At 35.0% G+C, this 20,748-nt stretch overlaps 1 protein-coding gene across 2 annotated transcripts in view; it reads right to left on the reverse strand.

Annotated features, from left to right (window-relative positions):
* Nucleotides 1-20,748, reverse strand: part of SESTD1 (SEC14 and spectrin domain containing 1) — a 118,622-nt gene that overhangs the window by 37,791 nt on the left and 60,083 nt on the right. For both annotated transcript variants that reach the window (XM_066346692.1, XM_066346691.1), the window contains 4 exons: nucleotides 15,926-16,039; nucleotides 11,105-11,199; nucleotides 8,564-8,619; nucleotides 5,267-5,478 (listed from right to left, as the gene is read on the reverse strand). In XM_066346692.1, coding sequence (XP_066202789.1) covers nucleotides 5,267-5,478; nucleotides 8,564-8,619; nucleotides 11,105-11,199; nucleotides 15,926-16,039 — 477 coding nt within the window. The remainder of the gene's footprint in view (nucleotides 1-5,266; nucleotides 5,479-8,563; nucleotides 8,620-11,104; nucleotides 11,200-15,925; nucleotides 16,040-20,748) is intronic.

The following is a 20,748-nucleotide window of genomic DNA, read 5'->3' on the forward strand; positions in this document are numbered from 1 at the left end:
TGACAGCCTGCTTTAGTGACACGGCGTTCTTCTACCCAGAAAAATGTGAAGTCTAATTTTTAAATGTAGCAGCAGCAGCATGGAGAACCTCTGCATACACATGAATTCTAATGCCACCAATGTGAACTGTAGGGATATGTGACTGATAACTATAATGGTTATTACTTATCCTATAGTTTATTAGAGCTATTGATTTCTCTTTTATTATGTTTTCAGAGATGTCAGTAAAATGAAATTTGGAATAATCCAATTTTCACTAACATAAGAGAGATAATCAACTTTATGATTATCTTTACATAACCAAAATTTTTTTCATTTTCCTCAAATTTGCAAGACAGAATACACTATACTTTATGCTGTGTGTGCCAACATGATCAATATGTTACTATATAGCTAAATTTAAGTAATCATTTTGGCAAGGGAAATATATCTTTCCCTAAAATGTGACCTGTGAAAAAGATTGTATTAAAGGATGAATATTAATGTTCTAACCGATTCACACGCAATGCTCATAAAGAAAACTGAATTGTAATGAAGTTTGTTTTTAACAATAATCTTGTTACCATCATCATCAAAATTATAAATATTATCATTATTTCCCTTCTCTAGTTTCTTCTTTATCAACTTGAGCTGGTCCATCATTTCAAAAATGCATTTGGGAAAACATTACCTCCTTTGCCCTTCTGTCTTTTATCATACCCACTGATCCCATGCAGCAAAGCACAAATGCTGCATGAACCCCATCTCTGTGCTGCATACCTCAACAGCCAGACACAAATTGGTAGGGTCATACAACAGGCCAAAAAGGTCCCACCATAAATTCAGATCAACACTACCTAAAAATGCAACTACATTTCTGGGGTAATTTCACTCTTCCAATCTTCATGATGAAAACTGTGAATCATCCCTACTCCACTTATACCTTTACTTCTCTTCAAATACCAGCCTGCTACCCTGCCACCAAACCTATACCACTAAGCAGACGGCCTTTGTCTCTTACTTACAAAAACACATCGCACAGGAATTCCAACTTCCTGACTTATTCATGGAAGCACCTTTGGATTCAACCTACCAGAACCGTGAGAAAATACTTCTGTTGTTTAAGCTCCTACTCTACAGCACTTTGTTTCAGCAGTCCTAGTACACTAAACTAATACAACCCCCTTCTATGACTTCTGGGCACTGGTCTATTGCTAATCTTTCCCTCAAAGACCAAATTCTCAGAGTCATCAGTACTCTGTGTTTCCTTCACCACATCATTTTCATTCTCGAATTCATGACTATGCTTCTGGCCCCACCACTCAGGCCCTGGGTTCACCAATGACTTCAATCTTGTACTCTCTAATAAATATAAATCTTACACTTATTCAGTTTTCAGCATTTACCGGGTCTCAAACTCCTTCCCTGAAATGCTATCTTCTCTTGCCTTCCCAGTCACAGAACTCTTCGCACTCTTCTCCTCCATCTCTGGCCAATCCTTCACTGCCTTCTTTTCGGGAGTATGCTCTTCTATCTTGTCATTACAGCTGGAGTTTCTCAAGCTCAGTTAATAAGCGCACTTCTCACCTACTCTCAGCTCCTTCCTAGGGCAATTCTCATCCATATCAATGCCTCTGATTACCACTCCTCTACAAATGACAAATAAACATGTCGCCAGCCCAGACTTCTCTGATTTTTGGACTTGTTCAGAACTACCCTTCTACATCTTTGCTTAGATGTCTCAAAGTCATCTCAAATTCAACATATCTAAAACCAAACTCATGATTCTCCACACCCTTTTCCACCTATACTTAAATCCAAATACTGTCCAGTGTTCCGTAACTGAACACCACCACCATCCATCGTCTTTTTTTTTTTTTTTTTTTTTTGGTGACAGATAGGGACAGATAGACAGGAAAGGAGAGAGATGAGAAGCATCAATTCTTTGTTGTGGTACCTTAGTTATTCATTGATTGCTTTCTCATATGTGCCTTAACTGGGGAGGGGGGCGGCTACAGTAGACCAAGTGACCCCTTGCTCGAGCCAGCGACCTTGGGCTCAAGCTGGAGAGCCTTGCTCAAACCAGATGAGCCCACGCTCAAGCTGCCGACCTCGAGGTCTTGAAGCTGGGTCCTACGCTTCCCAGTCCGACACCCTATCCACTGTGCCACTGCCTGGTCAGGCCATCCTCAAGTCTTGCAAGCCTTAAAAATGATTCATCTCTGATATATATCTTCTTTCTCACTCTTACTCCCACCACTTTTTTTCTTGGGGCTTGGAATTGCTGCAATTTTACAACTCTTTATATTATTATGTAATTATGTACCATAAAGGTGGGAACTTTGTCTATTTTACTCACCATTATATTTTACCTAGCACAATGTTACATTAATGTACACATTCATATTGAATGAGTGAGCAAATAATATATATTAATTGAAAACTCATTCTGTGCCAAATACTTTACAAAAATTATCTTCTCTAATCCTGGTGACAGCCCTATTAAGTAGGTATAATTATTGCTGTTATTGTTATGCTCAGTTTACTAAGCAGGAAGCTACAGCAATGAGAGGTTACTGTTAGTTCCCAAGGTCAAAAAACTTGGAAATGGTAGAAGAGGATGAACCCAGTCTACCTGGGTGCCTTGTATAACACCATGCCATTCCATTATTATGGTTTCAAAAATTTACCACCTTATCTGCAGTTTTAGTGACTCATGATCAACAGCAGCTCAATAATTTAAATAAGAAATTCCAGAAATAAATAATTCATAAGTTTAAACTGCATGCCATTCTGAGTGGTGTGATGAAACCTTGTACTGACCCACCAAGAATGTGAACCATTCCTCTGTCCAATGTAGCCACACTATAAACGCTTTCTGCTCATTAGTCACTCAGCCTTTTCAGTTACCAGATAGACTGCCGTGGTACTACAGTGCTGTGTCCAATAACCCTTATTTTATTTAACAGTGGCCACAAAGTGCAAGAGCAGTGATGCTGGCTATTCAGATAGGACAAAAAAGAAGCCATAAAGTATTTCCTTTAAGTGAAAAGGTATGCAAATATAGTAAAAAACATAGTATATATAGGTTTTGGTATATTTTTGATTTCAGGCATCCACTGGGGGTCTTGGAAACATATCCCTTGCAAACAAGAGGAACTACTAAACTCTCATGATACTTGGCTAAGTTTACCTGAATTTAATACAAGCTATGTTTAACTTATGAATATATTACATAGAAAAAGTTACATATAATTAATTTATGCTCAGAAATCTTTAGTTTAATTACCATGAGATAAAAACTAAGTCCTTTTGCCTAGAATTCAAGATTCTCCATGACCCAGCTCCTTCCTTCATTTCAAGCCCTTTGTCTCCATGACATCCTGATGACCTGGTCAGGGGTCAGCAAACTGCAGGCCCACTGTGGCCTACCACTGTTTTTGTAAATAACACTTTATTGGAGCAGAGCCATACACATTCATTTACATAGTTCCTATGTATTAAAGTGGCAGATCAAATGGCTGTAACTGCAAGAAAAAATGTATGATCCACAAAGCCCAAACATTTATTATTTGGCCTTTTACAGAAAAAATATGCCAACACTGAAGTAGACTTCTAGACTAAAGTCTAGTTCAATGGAAATAAATGTAATAGCTACCATTAATCGAGTGCTTGGTTTTCTCAAAAAAAACTTTCAAAAGTGAACTTATTATCCCTGTTTTAATAATGAAAAAAGGAAGGCAGAGAGAGAAAAAGAGAAAGGGAAAAAAAGAAAAAAGGAAGTTAAATGGAGGTTTAGGTAGCTAAATAATGTACCCATCATCACAGAGTAAATAAGTGGAAGAACTGGGATTCAGAACATGCTTTCTGATTATGATGCTCTATGATTTAAGGTCAAAAATTTCCTGTGGTGCCTCACTGTTTCCTTTTTCTTCAGCATAGCTTGGGATTTCATGCTGCTATTATTCATTCATGTTGTTCTTTATCCTCCACAAAATGTCAATTCTTTTAACCTTAAAGAAGATGCCTGATGAAGTCATATACATTCTTGGAGGATAAAGCTCAAGTGCTACCTCCTTCACTAAATTTTCCTACATTACCTGTAACCGGAGGAATAATTCCTCCTATAAATGACAGCACTTCAGTCATGCTCTTATGAACACTCTCTTACTTAACACTCTCTCCATTTAAGTTTAATGATAGCAAAAGCCAGGTCTACGTTTATACCCTGTTAAAACTTAATACAATGTCTTCTACATAATAAGCACTTAATAAACAACTATCTAATAAATAAATAAATCTAATAAAAACATTTCTAATCTGAATTTTTAAGTAAAAGATTTTAAGACTGATCTCTTTATAATTCAAATAACAGAAATGCCTTCCTAAGCACTAATTTTTAGTATAAAAATAAAAATTTATAAATACTAAATATATTTAAAACTTATCATTTCAAGAAATATTAAAATATACTATATTTATATTACATTTTATCACTTTGCTAAGATGAAAAACTAAATGCCCAAATTAAGAGAAAATTAACAAATTATTTGAAAATATAAAATATCAATAATAAAATGTTATTGTAAAAATATAAGACCACAGATGCTTCCAACAACTAGTTATTTTTGAAGTTCATTCTGATAGCGTGAGCTGAATGCTCGATGTCATAACTGTAGAAAAAATACAATCTAGGCCCTGGCCGGTTGGCTCAGTGGTAGAACGTCGGCCTGGCGTGCAGAGGTCCCGGGTTCGATTCTCAGCCAGGGCACACAGGAGAAGCGCCCATCTGCTTCTCCACCCCTCCCTCTCTCCTTCCTCTCTGTCTCTCTCTTCCCCTCCCGCAGCCGAGGCTCCATTGGAGCAGAGATGGCCTGGGCGCTGGGGATGGCTCCTCGGCCTCTGCCCCAGGCGCTAGAGTGGCTCTGGTCGCAACAGAGCGACGCCCCGGAGGGGCAGAGCATCGCCCCCTGGTGGGCAGAGCGTCACCCCCTGGTGGGCATGCTGAGTGGATCCCGGTCGGGCGCATGCAGGAGTCTGTCTGACTGTCTCTCCCTGTTTCCAGCTTCAGAAAAATACCAAAAAAAAAAAAAAAAAAAAAAAATACTATTTGTAAAAATATACATTATTTAAAATAGTTTAAAATCAGGTTTGATATATCTAAGGTTCTCTATATAGTTAAAATAAAGCTTAGAATAAAATCAGTCACACAGTAAAAATTATTTTTAAATAACCCAACATTTAGATTTAAAAAGAGTTAAATAGATTCATCAAATCAGACACCTACCTGCATCACCTTCTGCTGAATCTCTTCTAACTGTGTACGCTTACTACGTTGCCGACAAACTTCCTGGTAACGAGTATATTGCTCTCGCAGTGAATCTAATAATTTCATAACCTGTGGCTGTGCAAGCAGTTCATCATCCATAGGAGACCATGACACCCCTCCATCTGAGCCATTAAATCGACGCTGCTGTAATTCGGATAGCAATTCATGCCCTTTACAAAGAAAAGATATTTATAATTAATATCAATAAAGTAATACAATTCTTCTCAATCTTCTCAATTTTAGTCCTTATTTTTCGAACCTATCTTACCTATATGTCTACCTACCTACCTGTCTATCTACTACCAGGTCTTAAGTACTGAAATGTAACTTTTAAATTTATATAGAAATACATGAAGATGGCATATATGCATCAACATATACATATATACACACAATATATAGTATCATATATTTATATGCTATTTTGTATATCATAAATATGTACACTAACTCTGCAATACTATAGAGTAAACATACATGGAGTATATATACTTTATCCATACCTATCTACCACATTCTTCTTAGTGGATTCACTGCTCAGGATACTGGACCAACCAGTCCTCTTTCCCCGTAGAGCACAATCACACTCTGGAATTTCTGTCTGGTGGTACGACTAATCACCACTAAGCAATATGTTGTAGGATTTCAACATTATTAATCTATACCCTTAATTATATAGCTCCCAAAAGAAAAGTGGATGATGTAATAAATGTATGTTGGAGTAAAGGCAGAAAGTCTTTATTACTGGTACAAAATAATATTTAAATAATCTCTATTTATTGGACTCTCTACAACATATTACTGTGAATTAGGAGAGGCCAAAGAATTGCATCCAATATTATTCAATTACAGCACACTAATGGAGAAAACCCACTTATTCTTGAGAAATTAGAATTGCAGTATATGTAAGATGTAAAGCTATAAATATATTAATAACTTTAAAAGTAAATAAATTAACAAATTGCTTTTCCAGTATACTGCTATTTCAATTATTATGTAGGGGTCAAAAATATGTAGATATTTACATACTTTTGTCTTCACCTTTATTCAGAAAAATGTCCTAAATTTAAATGGCTTTTAATATATAGAAAAAGAACTTCTAATATGATTTAGAGGTACTTCCAATTTCTAAAAAAACTCACAAGATTGTTCTAAACTTGTCCATTCTATACTTTTTTGATCCCTATTTTAAGACTTAATAGCATATAAAAAAGGATTTAGTGGCATATAAAGTTAATTTTTAAGTAGGCCCTGGCCATTTGATTCAGTGGTAGAGCATCAGCACTGCGTGTGGATGTCCCGGGTTCAACTGCCGGTCAGAGCACACAGGAGAAATGCCCATTTGTTTTTCTCTCTCTATCTCTCTTTCCCCCTCCTGCAACTACTTGAAAAAACTTAATTTTACTGCTTAAGTAAGCTTTCAAAATGTGAAATATAAACATGAATCTAAGGTTTTAATACTAGAGCAATATGTATTTTTAATGACAGTCTACTACTGTACCTTCTGAACACACTGATTACAATATTTCCCCCCCCAAAGTTAGAAGTGGGAGGCAGGCAGACAGACTCCTGCATGTGCCTGACCGGGATCTACCCAGCACGCCCACCAGGGGGCAATGCTCTGCCCATCTGGGGCATTGTTCCGTGTGGCTAGCGCCTGAGTCGGAGGCCATGGAGCCATCCTCAGCGCCCGGGGCCAAGTTTGCTCCTATGGAGCCTCGGCTGCAGGAGGGGAAGAGTGAGATAGAGAGAAAGGAGAGGGGGAAGGGTGGAGAAGCAGAGAGGTGCTTCTCCTGACTGGGAATTGAACCCGAGACTTCCACACACCAGGCCGACGCTCTCCTACTGAGCCAACAGGCCAGGGCCTACAATTATATTTTTGTTCTCTAAAAATATAAGACATATTACTAAAAAACTTAAAACTGAATCAATACAACAAAAATATTCAGAAATTTTTTACTTTATATTTTATAATTGGAATAACTATGTTAAAGATTTATGTAAAGTCAAGTCTATTTATATATGTAAACATATATTTATATACATATACTCCAGACCAAATATCTCTAGTAGTGGTTTCACAGATTCTAGCAGTAGATTGGAATTCTGTAAAATAATAATACAACAATTTTGTTTCTAATGTATTTTTCTACTAATGGTTCATAATTCTACATCTGCTGTGTACTGGGCACTGTTCTACCACTTTCCATATGTTCACTCATTTATCCTTTCCCACAGCCCAGCAAAGTGTATTTACTGTTATAATTCCAATTTTAAGATGGGAAACTAAGCCATGAAAAAATTAAGTAACTTATTTTATAAGTTCTACAACTAGTGATATTACAGCTAGGACTTGAGCAGTTTGGTTTCAAATTATATAGTCTTTGAAATCATTAGGTGGTGCTGCTTCTCTAATGGAAATAGTATACACAAGAAAAATCTTGAAGGTAGTAACTGTCAAAGTAGAAGAAATTTAATATATTCTAATCTTAATGGCTTATATGAATTTATACGCTACATATCACATAGCACTGAACATACCCTATGTGGAAAGCCATTGCAAGATGCTAAGTGTTTTCACATAGATGATTATAAAAACAGTACAGCCAGTGGTCTTAGATTTAGACCTGTGTTTAGTGCTATGATGATAAAGCTTGATCCTTCCTTGATCTTGAACAAGCTTTTTAAATCTCTAGCCTTTGGCTTCCTCAAATACAATATAGAGAAAATAATTCTAATTATCTCAAAGAGCTGTTAGGAGAATGAAAGTTAAAAATACAAAAAGAAATAGAATGTTAGAAGATAATAAGTAATCAATAATCCTCACAGCAACTCAATAGAATAAAAATTTTTATCTCCATTTTATAGATAAGAAAATACAGATTTTCAAGGAAGAGATAACTTATTTTTCATTATTAATATTTTTTAATATTATAGAGTATATTAACAGTTCAGCTAAATCAAAAAGAAATTTGAAAAATTTCCCCTTTGATATAGAGCAATTTATCACTTAACACTGTCAATAGGTTCTCCAACTTTAAGCAAAACAACGTATAAGAAAACCAATTTTACCATAGGCTAATTGATATAAAACAAAAGTTAAGTTCCTATGGCATGTCATAACATTGTAACAAAATGATGTTATTCAAGGACCAGCTGTACATGCTCAACCAATGTTTCTTCCATGAACAAGTCAACACAGGATTGGTTTACTGAATTACGATTATTACTGAGCAATAGGTTTTTCCGTCTTACCTGTCTGAAGAACTGTTTCAGGATCAACTGATGGAAGGAAGTTTAAATCCACAGACCTGGCAAGCACCAAAAGAACAATTTTTAAAAGCTGTATTTCTAGCTCTATAACTTAAGAAAATCCTTTATACATACATATTAAAACAGGTACACGCAAATACAAAAATCTGAGGCATACTGCTCTGCCCTTCTGATTTCTCTTAAGCATTAGGAAGTGCATTAGAAATAAATACTTGTACCCAAAGAAGTATCTGTAAAAATCACAAAATACACTACTTGGAAAAATATAGTTTATTATTATGATATTATTTCAAATATATCAAAAAAATCTATTTAATTTTTACTGAATATTTGTTTCAAAATGAAATTTGTAAGTATGTAATAACCCAAAACTGTCAATATTAAAAATGTAATCAAAAGTTTACTTATCTACGGCAACCGCTGAAAGCTGCAAATATTATTATATTTGTGTGTGACTGTAACAAATTGTACTCTCTTCTCTGTACTAATTAATGCTTTATATGAGTCATACTAGGGCCTTTATTAAACATGTTTGGGAAACAAAAAATGAAGGAATGATAGGGTATATGGCAATCAAAGCCTAGGACTGTTCATTGATCTAGGCCTTCAGCTCTTATATAATCTAGATGCTTCCTGAGGACTGACATAAAAAAGGTGACGAAAATCTGCAAGAGGAGGGACTTCACCTGGGGTATTGGAGACTAAGCAGTAACACTTGAGTTCCTTTAGGAGGGACTGGCAAATACAAGATTTTATTTGATACTTTATATAAGGGGTTGGGAACCTTTTTGGCTGAGAGAGCCATGAACGCCACATATTTTAAAATGTAATTCCATGAAAGCCATACAATGAACCATATACATTACACATTATCCAATAAAAATTTGGTGTTGTCCTGGAGGACAGCTGTGATTGGCTCCAGCCACCCGCAACCATGAACATGAGCGGTAGGAAATGAATGGATTGTAATACATGAGAATGTTTTATATTTTTAACGTTACTATTTTTTTTTATTAAAGATTTGTCTGCAAGCCAGATGCAGCCATCAAAAGAGCCACATCTGGCTTGCGAGCCATAGGTTCCCGACCCCTGCTTTATATAGTCATGTGAACCAGCATTTCCCAAATTAATTTCCAAGCCACTGAACAGATATGATTAGGTGGAGAAAAAAGGGTGCCACTGGAATGTAAACACAAGAAGTTCTAAGGAAGCAATTTAAACAGGTTTCATTAATGTGATACCCTCTTAGAACCTATCATCTGTAAATGTTCACAGTCATTCTCAGAGAGGGAAATATAGTAAACAACATTAAACCCTATGGCCATAATCTCATTTTCTATAGGCACCCGTTAGCATGTCTTTCCTGAGGAACAGTACTTGAAGAATCATCAAATTTACTCTGCTGGACTACTCAGAAAGCAAGAAGTTCAGCTAATTTTTATCAAGTAACTTATGTGCGATTTTCAATTCCTAACCATAGCATATAAGTATATGTGATATCTATACTCACAAATTTACATATATGTAAATTTTTTACATTTTTATAATGTATCTATGTGATAGTAATGTTCCTAAATGGTTGTTGTTGTAACTTTAACAAGATTTATACTCAAATCATTTGTTTTCACATTTTTACTTTGTCTAATCAAGATTTGGTGTTATGCAATGACCTCCCCTTATCCCTCTTATTATCTCAGTTGATTGGTACATGACTATATTTAGATTTATGGAATAACAAGGTGAATTTTATCAAGGTTGCACTATATTTTAAAGGCCAGATTCAAAAGAGCTAGACAAGGGTATTTATTCTTTCAAATTTCTTAATGAAAAATTACTGTTTTAGTGACCATTGTTACAAGAGACCAGAAAGAGTTAATTTGTATCCTAAACAGCTTTTTACCTGGGAAGAAGGACTTGGCCTACCAACAGAAAAACAAAACTGTTAAGATTGTGAAGTTCAATGGAAACCTGTTAAAATTATTTATCTAGGTAGTTACATTTAGATAACACAATTGAACAATTACTTCATCTAGTATCATAAAACTCTATATTCCCCAAGGTGAACTCATGAATTATCACATATTGTACAGGGACACATGAGTTGTACAAGCCAAGTGTTTAAATGCTAATGTATTTAAATAACATTTTATCAATTTTATTTCAAGCTGCAACATTTTCCATATTCTTTACAAGCAAAGCAGAACTTTACTAAGTTAGAAAACTACCTCATTTTGAAAACATGTCCTTGTCAATAAATATTTTACAGTGTCAGAAAAAAGAAATCACTATTCATTAAATAAAACCTTTTGTAAAGAAACTTTTGACTCAAATTAACAAATTTTACATATAAAGTAAATCCTCAAAAATTAAAAAACAAATTTAATTAAAATTTTGTATGCCAATTTTTACTGAATGGAGACTTGTTTACTTTAATTCTTTTAGAGTTAATTAACACTAGAGGTATCTTTTATCAGATTACTCATAGCTTTGCGTGAGTATAACTGCTTAACTCTGGCCACCTACCTTTCTTTCTCTTGATTTCCTTTATCACTTCCATTGTTAATCAAAGCAAGTTCATCTAATAATGATGTAGATTCTTTTGTAAACTTCTCAAAAACCTACAATATAAAATTTTACTAACATTAAAAATCTTAAATTTTTATTAATTTTTAGAAATAGCAAAGAAGGGGAAGACAGAGAAACATCAATCTCTTGTTCCACTTATTTTTGCATTCATTGGTTGATTCTTGCATGTGCCCTGAGTGGGGATGGAACCTGCAACTCTGCTGCATCAGGACAACGCCCTAACTAGCTGAGCAACCAAGCCAGGGCCAAGAGTAATCTTAAAAGTTAATTTGAAGGGTAATGGCAGCGTGAGATACTCCTGATCTCTCTCCTTGAAATTTCAACAAATTGAACACAGCGAAGGAACTCCAGCTGGACTTGCAGGCACCCTTGAAAGATCCATACACCGAATGGACTAAAGGTGCACAGGGTGAAAAGTGAGATAGAAGATAAAACGCATTCACGGTGGGCTTTGTAGAGGAGAGGAGACAAACCCAGAGTGACTGGGTGGTTGCTTTTTTCTCGGCTGAACTATGGGGAGGAGGGAAGCTCAGGCTCTCTGGCTTTTGTCTGAGGAGTACAGAGATGGAAACTCAGAGTGACTGGGTCTCCTTCAGCTGGACAAGTGGTGAGACAGAAGAGCAGAGGGGGAGATAAATCAAAGCGGCCAGAGCATGGGGTGATGGCCAGTATTCCTGCAGTCCGCCTGCAGCCTGCACTCGGCAGAGACAGAGAAAACTAAAGTGCAGCCCCCCAGCCTCCGAGATCCTGCCTCCCTCACCTTGCGGTATCGAGAGTGGCAGAGACAAACCCAACAGCTAGCTCTCCAGAGCCACTCTTCAATGAAGAACAGAGGTGCTCCACTTCTAGTCCCCAGGTCTGCTGAGATATGGGGAGGAGTGCACAGAAGCTGAGAACACCACTGCTAGAGCCCTAAAGCCAGAAAGCTGAAACCATTAAGCCCTCACAACACACACTACCAACCAACTGCAACCCCGCCTACATACTGTGACAGCAGTATCTTAGCAGGGGTCAACACAAAAAAGGAAACTACAGAACATATCTCTAATAAATACAGATGCAAAAATCCTAAACAAAATACTAGCAAACTGAATACAACAACACATTAAAAAAATAATACATCATGATCAAGTGGGATTCATTCCAGGAGCACAAGGCTGGTTCAACATATGGAAATCCATCAACAATGTCTACAAAACAAAGAACAAAAATTATATGATTCTATCAACAGATGCAGAAATGGCATTTGATAAGACACAACATCCTTTTATGTTGAAGACACTCAATAAAATCTGAATAGAAGGAAAGTACTTCAACATAATAAAGGCTGTATATGACAAACCATTGGTTAATGTCATACTAAATGGCAAAAAAATTAAGGCTTTTCCTCTAAATCAGGAACAAGACAAAGTTGCCCGATCTCTCCATTTTTATTCAACAAACTTCTAGAAGTGTTAGCCAAAACTATCAGGCAAGAAAAAGAAATAAAAGGCATCCATTTCAGGAAAGAAGTAAAGGTATCACTTTTTGCAGATGACATGATCCTGTATATGGAAAATTCCGAAGACTCCCCCAAAAAACTATTAGAAACAATAAACCAATACAGTAAAGTCACAGGATACAAAAATCAATATACAAAAGTACACTGCTTCCCTATATGCCAACAATAAAACATCAAAAAATGAATTAAAAATAAAATTTCTTTTACAATTGCAACAAAAAAATAAAATAAGATAAAATACCTAGGAATAAACTTAACAAAGGAAGTGAAGGACCTACATACTGAAAACTACAAAAAATTATTGAAAGAAATTGAAAAAGACACAATGAAATGGAAAAATATTCCATGTTCATGCAATGGAAGAATCAACATAGTTAAAATGGCCACATTACCCAAAGCAATATACAAACTTAATACAATCCCCATCAAAATCCCAATATCATTCTTTAAAGAAATAGAAGAAAAATTACCAGGTTTGTATGGAACCATAAAAAACCCAAAATGGCCAAAGCAATTCTGAGGAAAAGGAATGAAGCTGGAGGTAACACACTACCTGATTTCAAATTATACCATAAAGCCACAATAATCAAAACAATGTGGTATTGGCAGAAAAACAGACATACAGATCAATGGAACAGAGTTGAAAGCCCAGAATAAAACCACATATATATGGACAAATCATCTTCAACAAAGGAGCCAAAAATACACAATGGATTTAAAAAAAAAAAAAGCCTCCTCAATAAATGGTGCTGGGAAAATCAGAAAGCCTTATGTAAAAGAATGAAACTTGACTATACTTTGTCCCTCGGCACAAAAATTAATTCAAAATGGATCAAAGATCTAAATATAAGATATGCAACAATAAATTACACAGAAGAACACATAGGTACTAAGCTCATTGACCTTGGCCATAGAGAACAATTTATGAATTTGACCCAAAGGCATGGAAAGTAAAGGCAAAAATAAATAAATGGGACTATATCAAACTAAGAAGCTTTCTCACAGCAAAAGAAACTTACAACAAAACAAACAGCCAACTAAATGGGAGATGATATTTGTATACAACAGCTCTGATAAGGGGTTAATATCCAAAATATATAAAGAACTCACAAAACTCAACAACAAGCAAGCAAACAATCCAATTACAAAATGGGGAGAGGACCTGAACACTTCTCCCAAGAAGACATACAAATGGCCAACAGATATACGAAAAGATGCTCATCTTCATTAGCTATTAGAGAAATGCAAATCAAAACTACAATGAGATACCACCTCACATCTGTTAGATTGGCTATTATAAGCAAGGTAGGTAATAACAAGTGTTGGAGAGGCTGTGGAGAAAAAGAAACCCTCATTCACCCCTGGTGGGAATGCAAATTAGTACAACCATTATGGAAGAAAGCATGATGGTTCCTCAAAAAATTAAGAATAGAACTACCATATGACTCAGCAATCCTTCTACTGAGTATCTACCCTGCAAAACTCGAAAAACACTGGTACATATAGACACATGCACCTCCATGTTTACTGTAGTATTATTCACAGTGGCCACAACATGAAAACAACAAAAGTGTCCCTTGATAGAGGATTCCATAAAGAAGATGTGGTACATATATACATGAAATACTACTCAGCCGTAAGAAATGATGACATAGTGACATTTATGACATTTGTTGGATCTTAAGAACATAATACTGAGTGAAATAAATAAATCAGAAAAAGCTAAGAACTGTATGATTTCACACATAGGTGGGATATAAAACTGAGACTCATGGACATAGATAAAAGTGAAGTGGTTACCAGGGGAAGGAAAGGGGTGTAGGGGAGGGGGAGTAAAAAGAGGATGGGGAAAGGTGTAAAGAGGGACAAATACAAGATGAGGGAAAATGATTTGCCTTTGGGTGGTGGGTATACAACATAATCAACAGTTCAAATGCTATAGAACTGTTTACCTGAAACCTATGTACTCTTACTTATCAATATCAACATGTTCAAGTTTCAAAATAATATTTGAAAATTGAAAGAAAAGGTTAATTTGTACAAAAATATTTTCAATTAAGAGCCATAGCACTAGCCAGGCAGGATCCCCCTTTCCTCTGGATATCTCTTAGTATGGTTTAAATATCAGAGCACAATAGTGTACAGGAGAGAAGATTCAACCACTTCCTAAAACAATGAATAGTTTCAGTGGATAAGAAATTTTTAAAAGTTAAATATGCTAAGAAATTATTTTTAGTCTTAATGAACAAGTTTATTTTTATTCGTATGTTTCCTTGAGAAATATATTCATCAGTAACACTTTTAACTACATGAAGGTTATTTAGAAAAATATGACCCCTTTACTTCCAATTATAGAATATTTCTTTATGGTTCTCTATTACCAATCTGTACTGGTTGCACATAATGGTTAAAGAATTTTACATACCAGCATCCAGCATAAAAATAAATTAGTTATAATTTTAACATGAGTTCTTAAAATATTTCCAAAAAGGGATTTGGGCAAGTCTGGTTAAAAAAATAAAGTGAACTTTCATCTGTCTGATAACATTGTTCAAATATGGTGGAAACAGAATTGGTTTTCCATTCTGATATATCCAAAAGTTTATTATTCTTCAATGAAATCAGCATTTAATTTAAACTGAGTTAATATAAAATTTGTTCTTTTACTCCCCACAAGTCTGGTTAAATAATGCTGTATTCTACAGAGTGACTTCAGAAGGCTCTCAAAGATACGCATTTTCAGAAGTGCAAAACCATAACCTGCCAAACTGCTCTCATTCAAACTGATGTTTAAATATTTTCTCTGAGAATAGTATATCAACTAGCTTACACCAAACTGCTCTCTAATTCAAACTGATGTTTAAATATTTTCTCTGAGAATAGTACATCAACTAGCTTACACCAAACTGCTAATTCAAACTGATGTTTAAATATTTTCTCTGAGAATAGTACATCAACTACTTTACCTCCCAGGAAATTATACTATACTCTGTTATTGTTATGCTACTTAAAAGATTTACAACTTTGACAAGTTATACTGACACTAATAACAACAGTAATAGCTAACACATGTGAATATGACTTCAGAGTCTTGCCTTCAAGTATTATACTATCATAGAATACACTATATTTCCTTATATTTGTAAAAAGGAAAAACAATATTTTAGTTAATTACATCAAAGCAGATTAAGATAATAAAGTTATCTAAATATCTTATTTACATGTAATAACATTTTATCTCAGCGTAATATACCAACCAGCCTCTTATTTAACCAGTCCATGTGATCATAGGTGAGACTTCCACCAAAATCTTCTGTTAACTGACATGGTTCTATATAACGAGTCAATTTATTGGCAGACACTAAAATAACCTATAACAGGAAAAAGAAAAGAGACATTCAGTAAGTCACGTTTTATGTCCATAAAATAAGGTGGTAAAATTAGTTATATTATGCAATAGTGTTTCCAACATGATGTGTTATTTCTTTAATTAATACAACATTTAAAATCAATTCAATAAATTGTAGGTATTGCTAAAAAACATGCTATAATATTTCAAGAGAATATTATAGCATGTTTTGAAATATAGCATTCAGTTGAAATATTTTCAAATTTTTATCAATTTCTTGATAAAAAGTCAATTCCTTTAATACAATGATGTATTCTGCTTTTTTTTCTTTTTTTTTTTTTTTTTTTTTTTTTTTTTTTTAGTGAGAGGCAGAAAGGGAGAAAGATGAGAAGCATTAACTCATAGTTGTGGCACTTTAGTTGTTGACTGATTGCTTCTCATACGTGCCTTGACTGGGGGACTGCAGTCGAGTCAGTGACCCATTGTTCAAACCAGCAACCTTGAGTTTCAAGCCAGTGACCTTTGGGCTCAAGCCGGTGACCAAGGGATTATGTTGATGATCCTACGCTCAGGTTGGTAAACCTGCCCTGCTCGAACCAGATGAGCCCGCCCTCAAGCCAGCGACCTTGGTTGGGGGTTTGAACCTGGGATTTCAACATCCCTGGTCGATGCTCTCTGTCCACTGTGCCACCTGACCAGCCAGGCAGCAAAGTATTTTCATATGCCCTTAAAATTAGCTAAGTACACTAAAATGATAAGTATAAAATAATAATAAACCTGGCAATCAAAAAAAATTCCCACACTTTAATGAACTCTTGCATACACCCTGTAATAAGGAATTAACAAGTCTATCATTTTATTATTAATTTATTAATAAAAGCTCCTAAAAAAGGAAAATCAAACTTGATTAATATAAAAAAATTGCCTCATTTCTCTAACATTCCTTTGACTATATATTAATAAAACATGTCCTGTAACAATAGAGTAAAACTTAGGACACACTATATTTAAAATCAGAAATAACAAGAGGGAAGAGGTCAGAGAATTCATAAACTTAAAACTTGCATATTAAAATGATAATCTTTTATTCTAAACCTTAAAAGATTTCAAATACAAATTATAGAACCGCCTAAGAGACCACTGTAGAGCTAAATAAACTTTCAATGAATGTAAAAGAAAATTCGTGGGAGAAAAGGTATTCAAATGGTAGTAATGATGGAAAAATAATACATAAATTTGAATTTTTAAAAAACGACTTGATAAGAAAAAATGTGTCAAGCTGGAAAGAGCACCATTCCCATCCTAAACAACAAAGGCCAGATAATCCTTAAAATTATAACTTTTCTGGAACTCCTCAGAGGGAGTAACAGAGAAACCAACTAGTCTGAAAATAATAATAATAAGACAGGCACCATAAGTTCCTGATGTCCTTTACAAAATGGAATTCTTGAGAAGAAAGATATGAAGAGGAAAAGTTACCCTTGTGGTCTTCAATTTGAAGTATCAGTTTAAATTCAGGACATATTTCATTTTAAATGAAAACATACTCACATATATAAATTTTCTAGCTCTGTCCCAATAGGTTTAGAAACACTGACCAATTATAAACATACACAGTACTAGCATCCAGACTGTTGTCTCCAAATACCATGTCTCACTTACAGGAATCAAGGCTCCTTGGAGAAATGCCATGCCTACAGCAGGAAATTCACACATGATAAGTTTGGGAAACCCCATCATGTTTGATAACAATTGATAACAAAAGTTATCAAAGACTACTAGGGTTGTGTGGAAGGGTCTTGAAAAGATTTACACTGGCCAACAATGTAATAATTCACATATCAATAAGAATAATAAATGTCCTAGTTTGAGCCAACCGATCAGGACCTAAGACCATAACAATTACAAATATTTTTGTTAGCCAATATCAAGTGTTAGCAAGGCTATAAAGCAGAAGAAATATATACAACATAGTGTACAGAGATGTACTGTAGAAATGGGCATCCGAAACCTGTATAATTATGTTAACCAGTGTCAACCCAATAAAATTCAAGTAAAAAAAATTCTTTTAATGATCACTATTGGACTAGCTGGAGAACAAATTTATTTTGAAGAACAAATTTATTTTATTGAAAATAAGAAAATAAAGGAAAAAAATTATCTAACCTTTCATATACAAACTATACCACTGGGTAAACAAACAATAAATAAGGGTAAGTTTCTCAATATAGACGTGTTCTATCTAGTAAATGAGGAAAAAATACTAGAACTAGGATATCGTCATTTTAAATCTTTAATAAACTAAGGGATCTAGGCACTGAACATCCATAGCTGCTAACATTACAGAAGAGAAGACAATTATTATGAGTCTCATGATCAAGGAACACATCACCACAATGAACAGTCTTGGAAAAAGAAAATGAATTATAAACTTTATCAACTGTCTAAATTCAACTGTCAATTTATGGAAATACAGAGATTTGCAAAGGCAGAAGAATATGTTTAATAAACTATATCCCAGAGATTATCCTCCCAATGAAAAACTCCATATGATAAACTGATCTCCTCAAGGAAAAAAAAATAAAGAAAAGAGAAAAAGCCCTGGCCGGTTAGCTCAGTGGCAGAGCATCAACCTGGCATATGGATGTCCCGGTTCAATTCCTGGTCAGGGCACACAGGAGAAGCAACCATCTACTTCTCCAAACCTCCTCCTCTCAATTCTCTCTCTCTCTCCCTTCTCCTCCCACAGCCATGGCTCAGTTGGAGCAAGTTGGCCCTAGGTGCTGAAGGTGGCTCCAAGGATTCGCCTCAGGTGCTAAAATAGCTAAGTTGCCAAGCAACAAAACAACAGCCCCAGACAGATAGAGCATCGCCTGGGAGGGGACTTCCCATGTGGATCCCAGTTGGGGCGCATGCAGGAGTCTGTCTCTATGCCTCCCCACTTCTAAGAAAAAAAATTTTTTTTAAAAGAGAGAGAAATTAAAATTTAAAAGCTTCATTTAATAGATTAGTATAGAATCCCACAACAATAAGAGAATTACATATTCTTTTCAAGCACTTGTGAAATATTTAAAAGCCTGACTCTGTATCAAGCCATAAAGAAAGCCTTGATAAATTTCAGAGGAAAATTGGTAACATTCTATCACCACAATGAAATTAAGCTAGGAGTCAATCATGAATCAATCAAGTCAGAAATCATTAAGATTTTTAAACCCTATCTACTTAGAAAGGCATCTCAATCAATCACAATATATGGACCTTATTTAAATTCTGATACAAATAAATCAATTTTTACCTTAATTTATCTATAAATTTATAAATAAATTTTAAAATATATTATTTATATCTAATATTTTATATATAATCAAAATCCTTTTATAATATTTCCCAAGTAATTACAAATCTGAAATCAAATGGCTCTTAGATATCAAAAAATTGTTTAAGGCATGATATTGATAATTGGGTTATAGTTTTTATAGTCTTTGTTTTAGACATACAATAATATATTTATTTAGAAATAAATCGAAATATCAGTCTTCACTGAGAAAAGCACATGAGGATAAGGATGAGACAGAATGCACCACAGGTTGATGGCTGTTGGAACTAGGAGTAGGGATATAGGGAGTTAATTATAATACACTTTTTTGTGTTCATAATTCTTTATAATAAAAATTTAAAAACTAAAATAACTATCCATTTCTCTTTTCAAAATACCTTCTCAGAAATAAAATACCAGGCCTAGCCAGTTTACAAGTATATTTTAAAAATCAAAAAAGAAAATTTCAGTACCTGAAAAGTCTTTTACTAACAAACCATGTTGTGAGAGTTTGTGTGTAATGGTACAAGGCACACTGGGCCTCAAACTGCTTTCATCTCTGGCTCTGCTCCATACTAGCCCTGAGACCTCCAGCAAGTCCTGTGAAGCTTCAGAGCTTCAGTGGCCTATAAGCTACTTGCTTAGCTTTACAGCCTAAGAAGCTTCATTTAAAAAAAAATACAGATCATTTCAATCTGAAATAAATGCTTTCAGATAAAAGAAACAAAGGAAACACCTTCAACTCATTCTGAAACTAAAATAACATAAATTCCCAACAACAATTTGAGAAAAAACCATAACAATTTTTTTTTTCCTTTTTCCAAGTGAGAGGAAGGGTGACACACTTCCACATGTACCCTAACCGGGATCCACCCAACAACCCTGTTCTGGGGCCAATGCTCTGCCCATCTGGGGCCATGCTGCCAACTGAGCTATTTTTAGTGCCTGTGGTGGAGGCTCCATGGAGCCATACTCAGCACCCAGGGTCAACGTACTCAAACCAATTGAGCCATGGCTGTGGGAGGGGATTAGAGAGAGGGGAAGGATAGAGAAGCAGATGGTCGCTTCTCCTGTGTGCCCTGAGAATTAAACCCAAGACATCCACAACCCGGCCAACATTCTACCACTGAGCCAACCAGCCAGGGCCTGAGACCATAACAATTTACAAATATTTTTGTTAGCCAATATCAAGTGTTAGCAAGGTTGTAAAGCAGGAGAAAATTTTATATACCTCAAGTGGATCTATAAATTAAAAGGTTCTTTGGGAAACAATCGGGTGTTATCTTGAAATTTTAAATATCTCTATAACCTATGCCTGGCTATTCTGCAAACAATATTTATCAGGAGATATATATGGGAATGTGTATATATAGGGCATCATTTACAATGGTGAAGAAAGAAAACCACCCAAATAT

The sequence above is a fragment of the Saccopteryx leptura genome, chromosome 7 (genome assembly GCF_036850995.1).
Source record: "Saccopteryx leptura isolate mSacLep1 chromosome 7, mSacLep1_pri_phased_curated, whole genome shotgun sequence".
NCBI classification, from domain to species: Eukaryota; Metazoa; Chordata; class Mammalia; order Chiroptera; family Emballonuridae; genus Saccopteryx; species Saccopteryx leptura.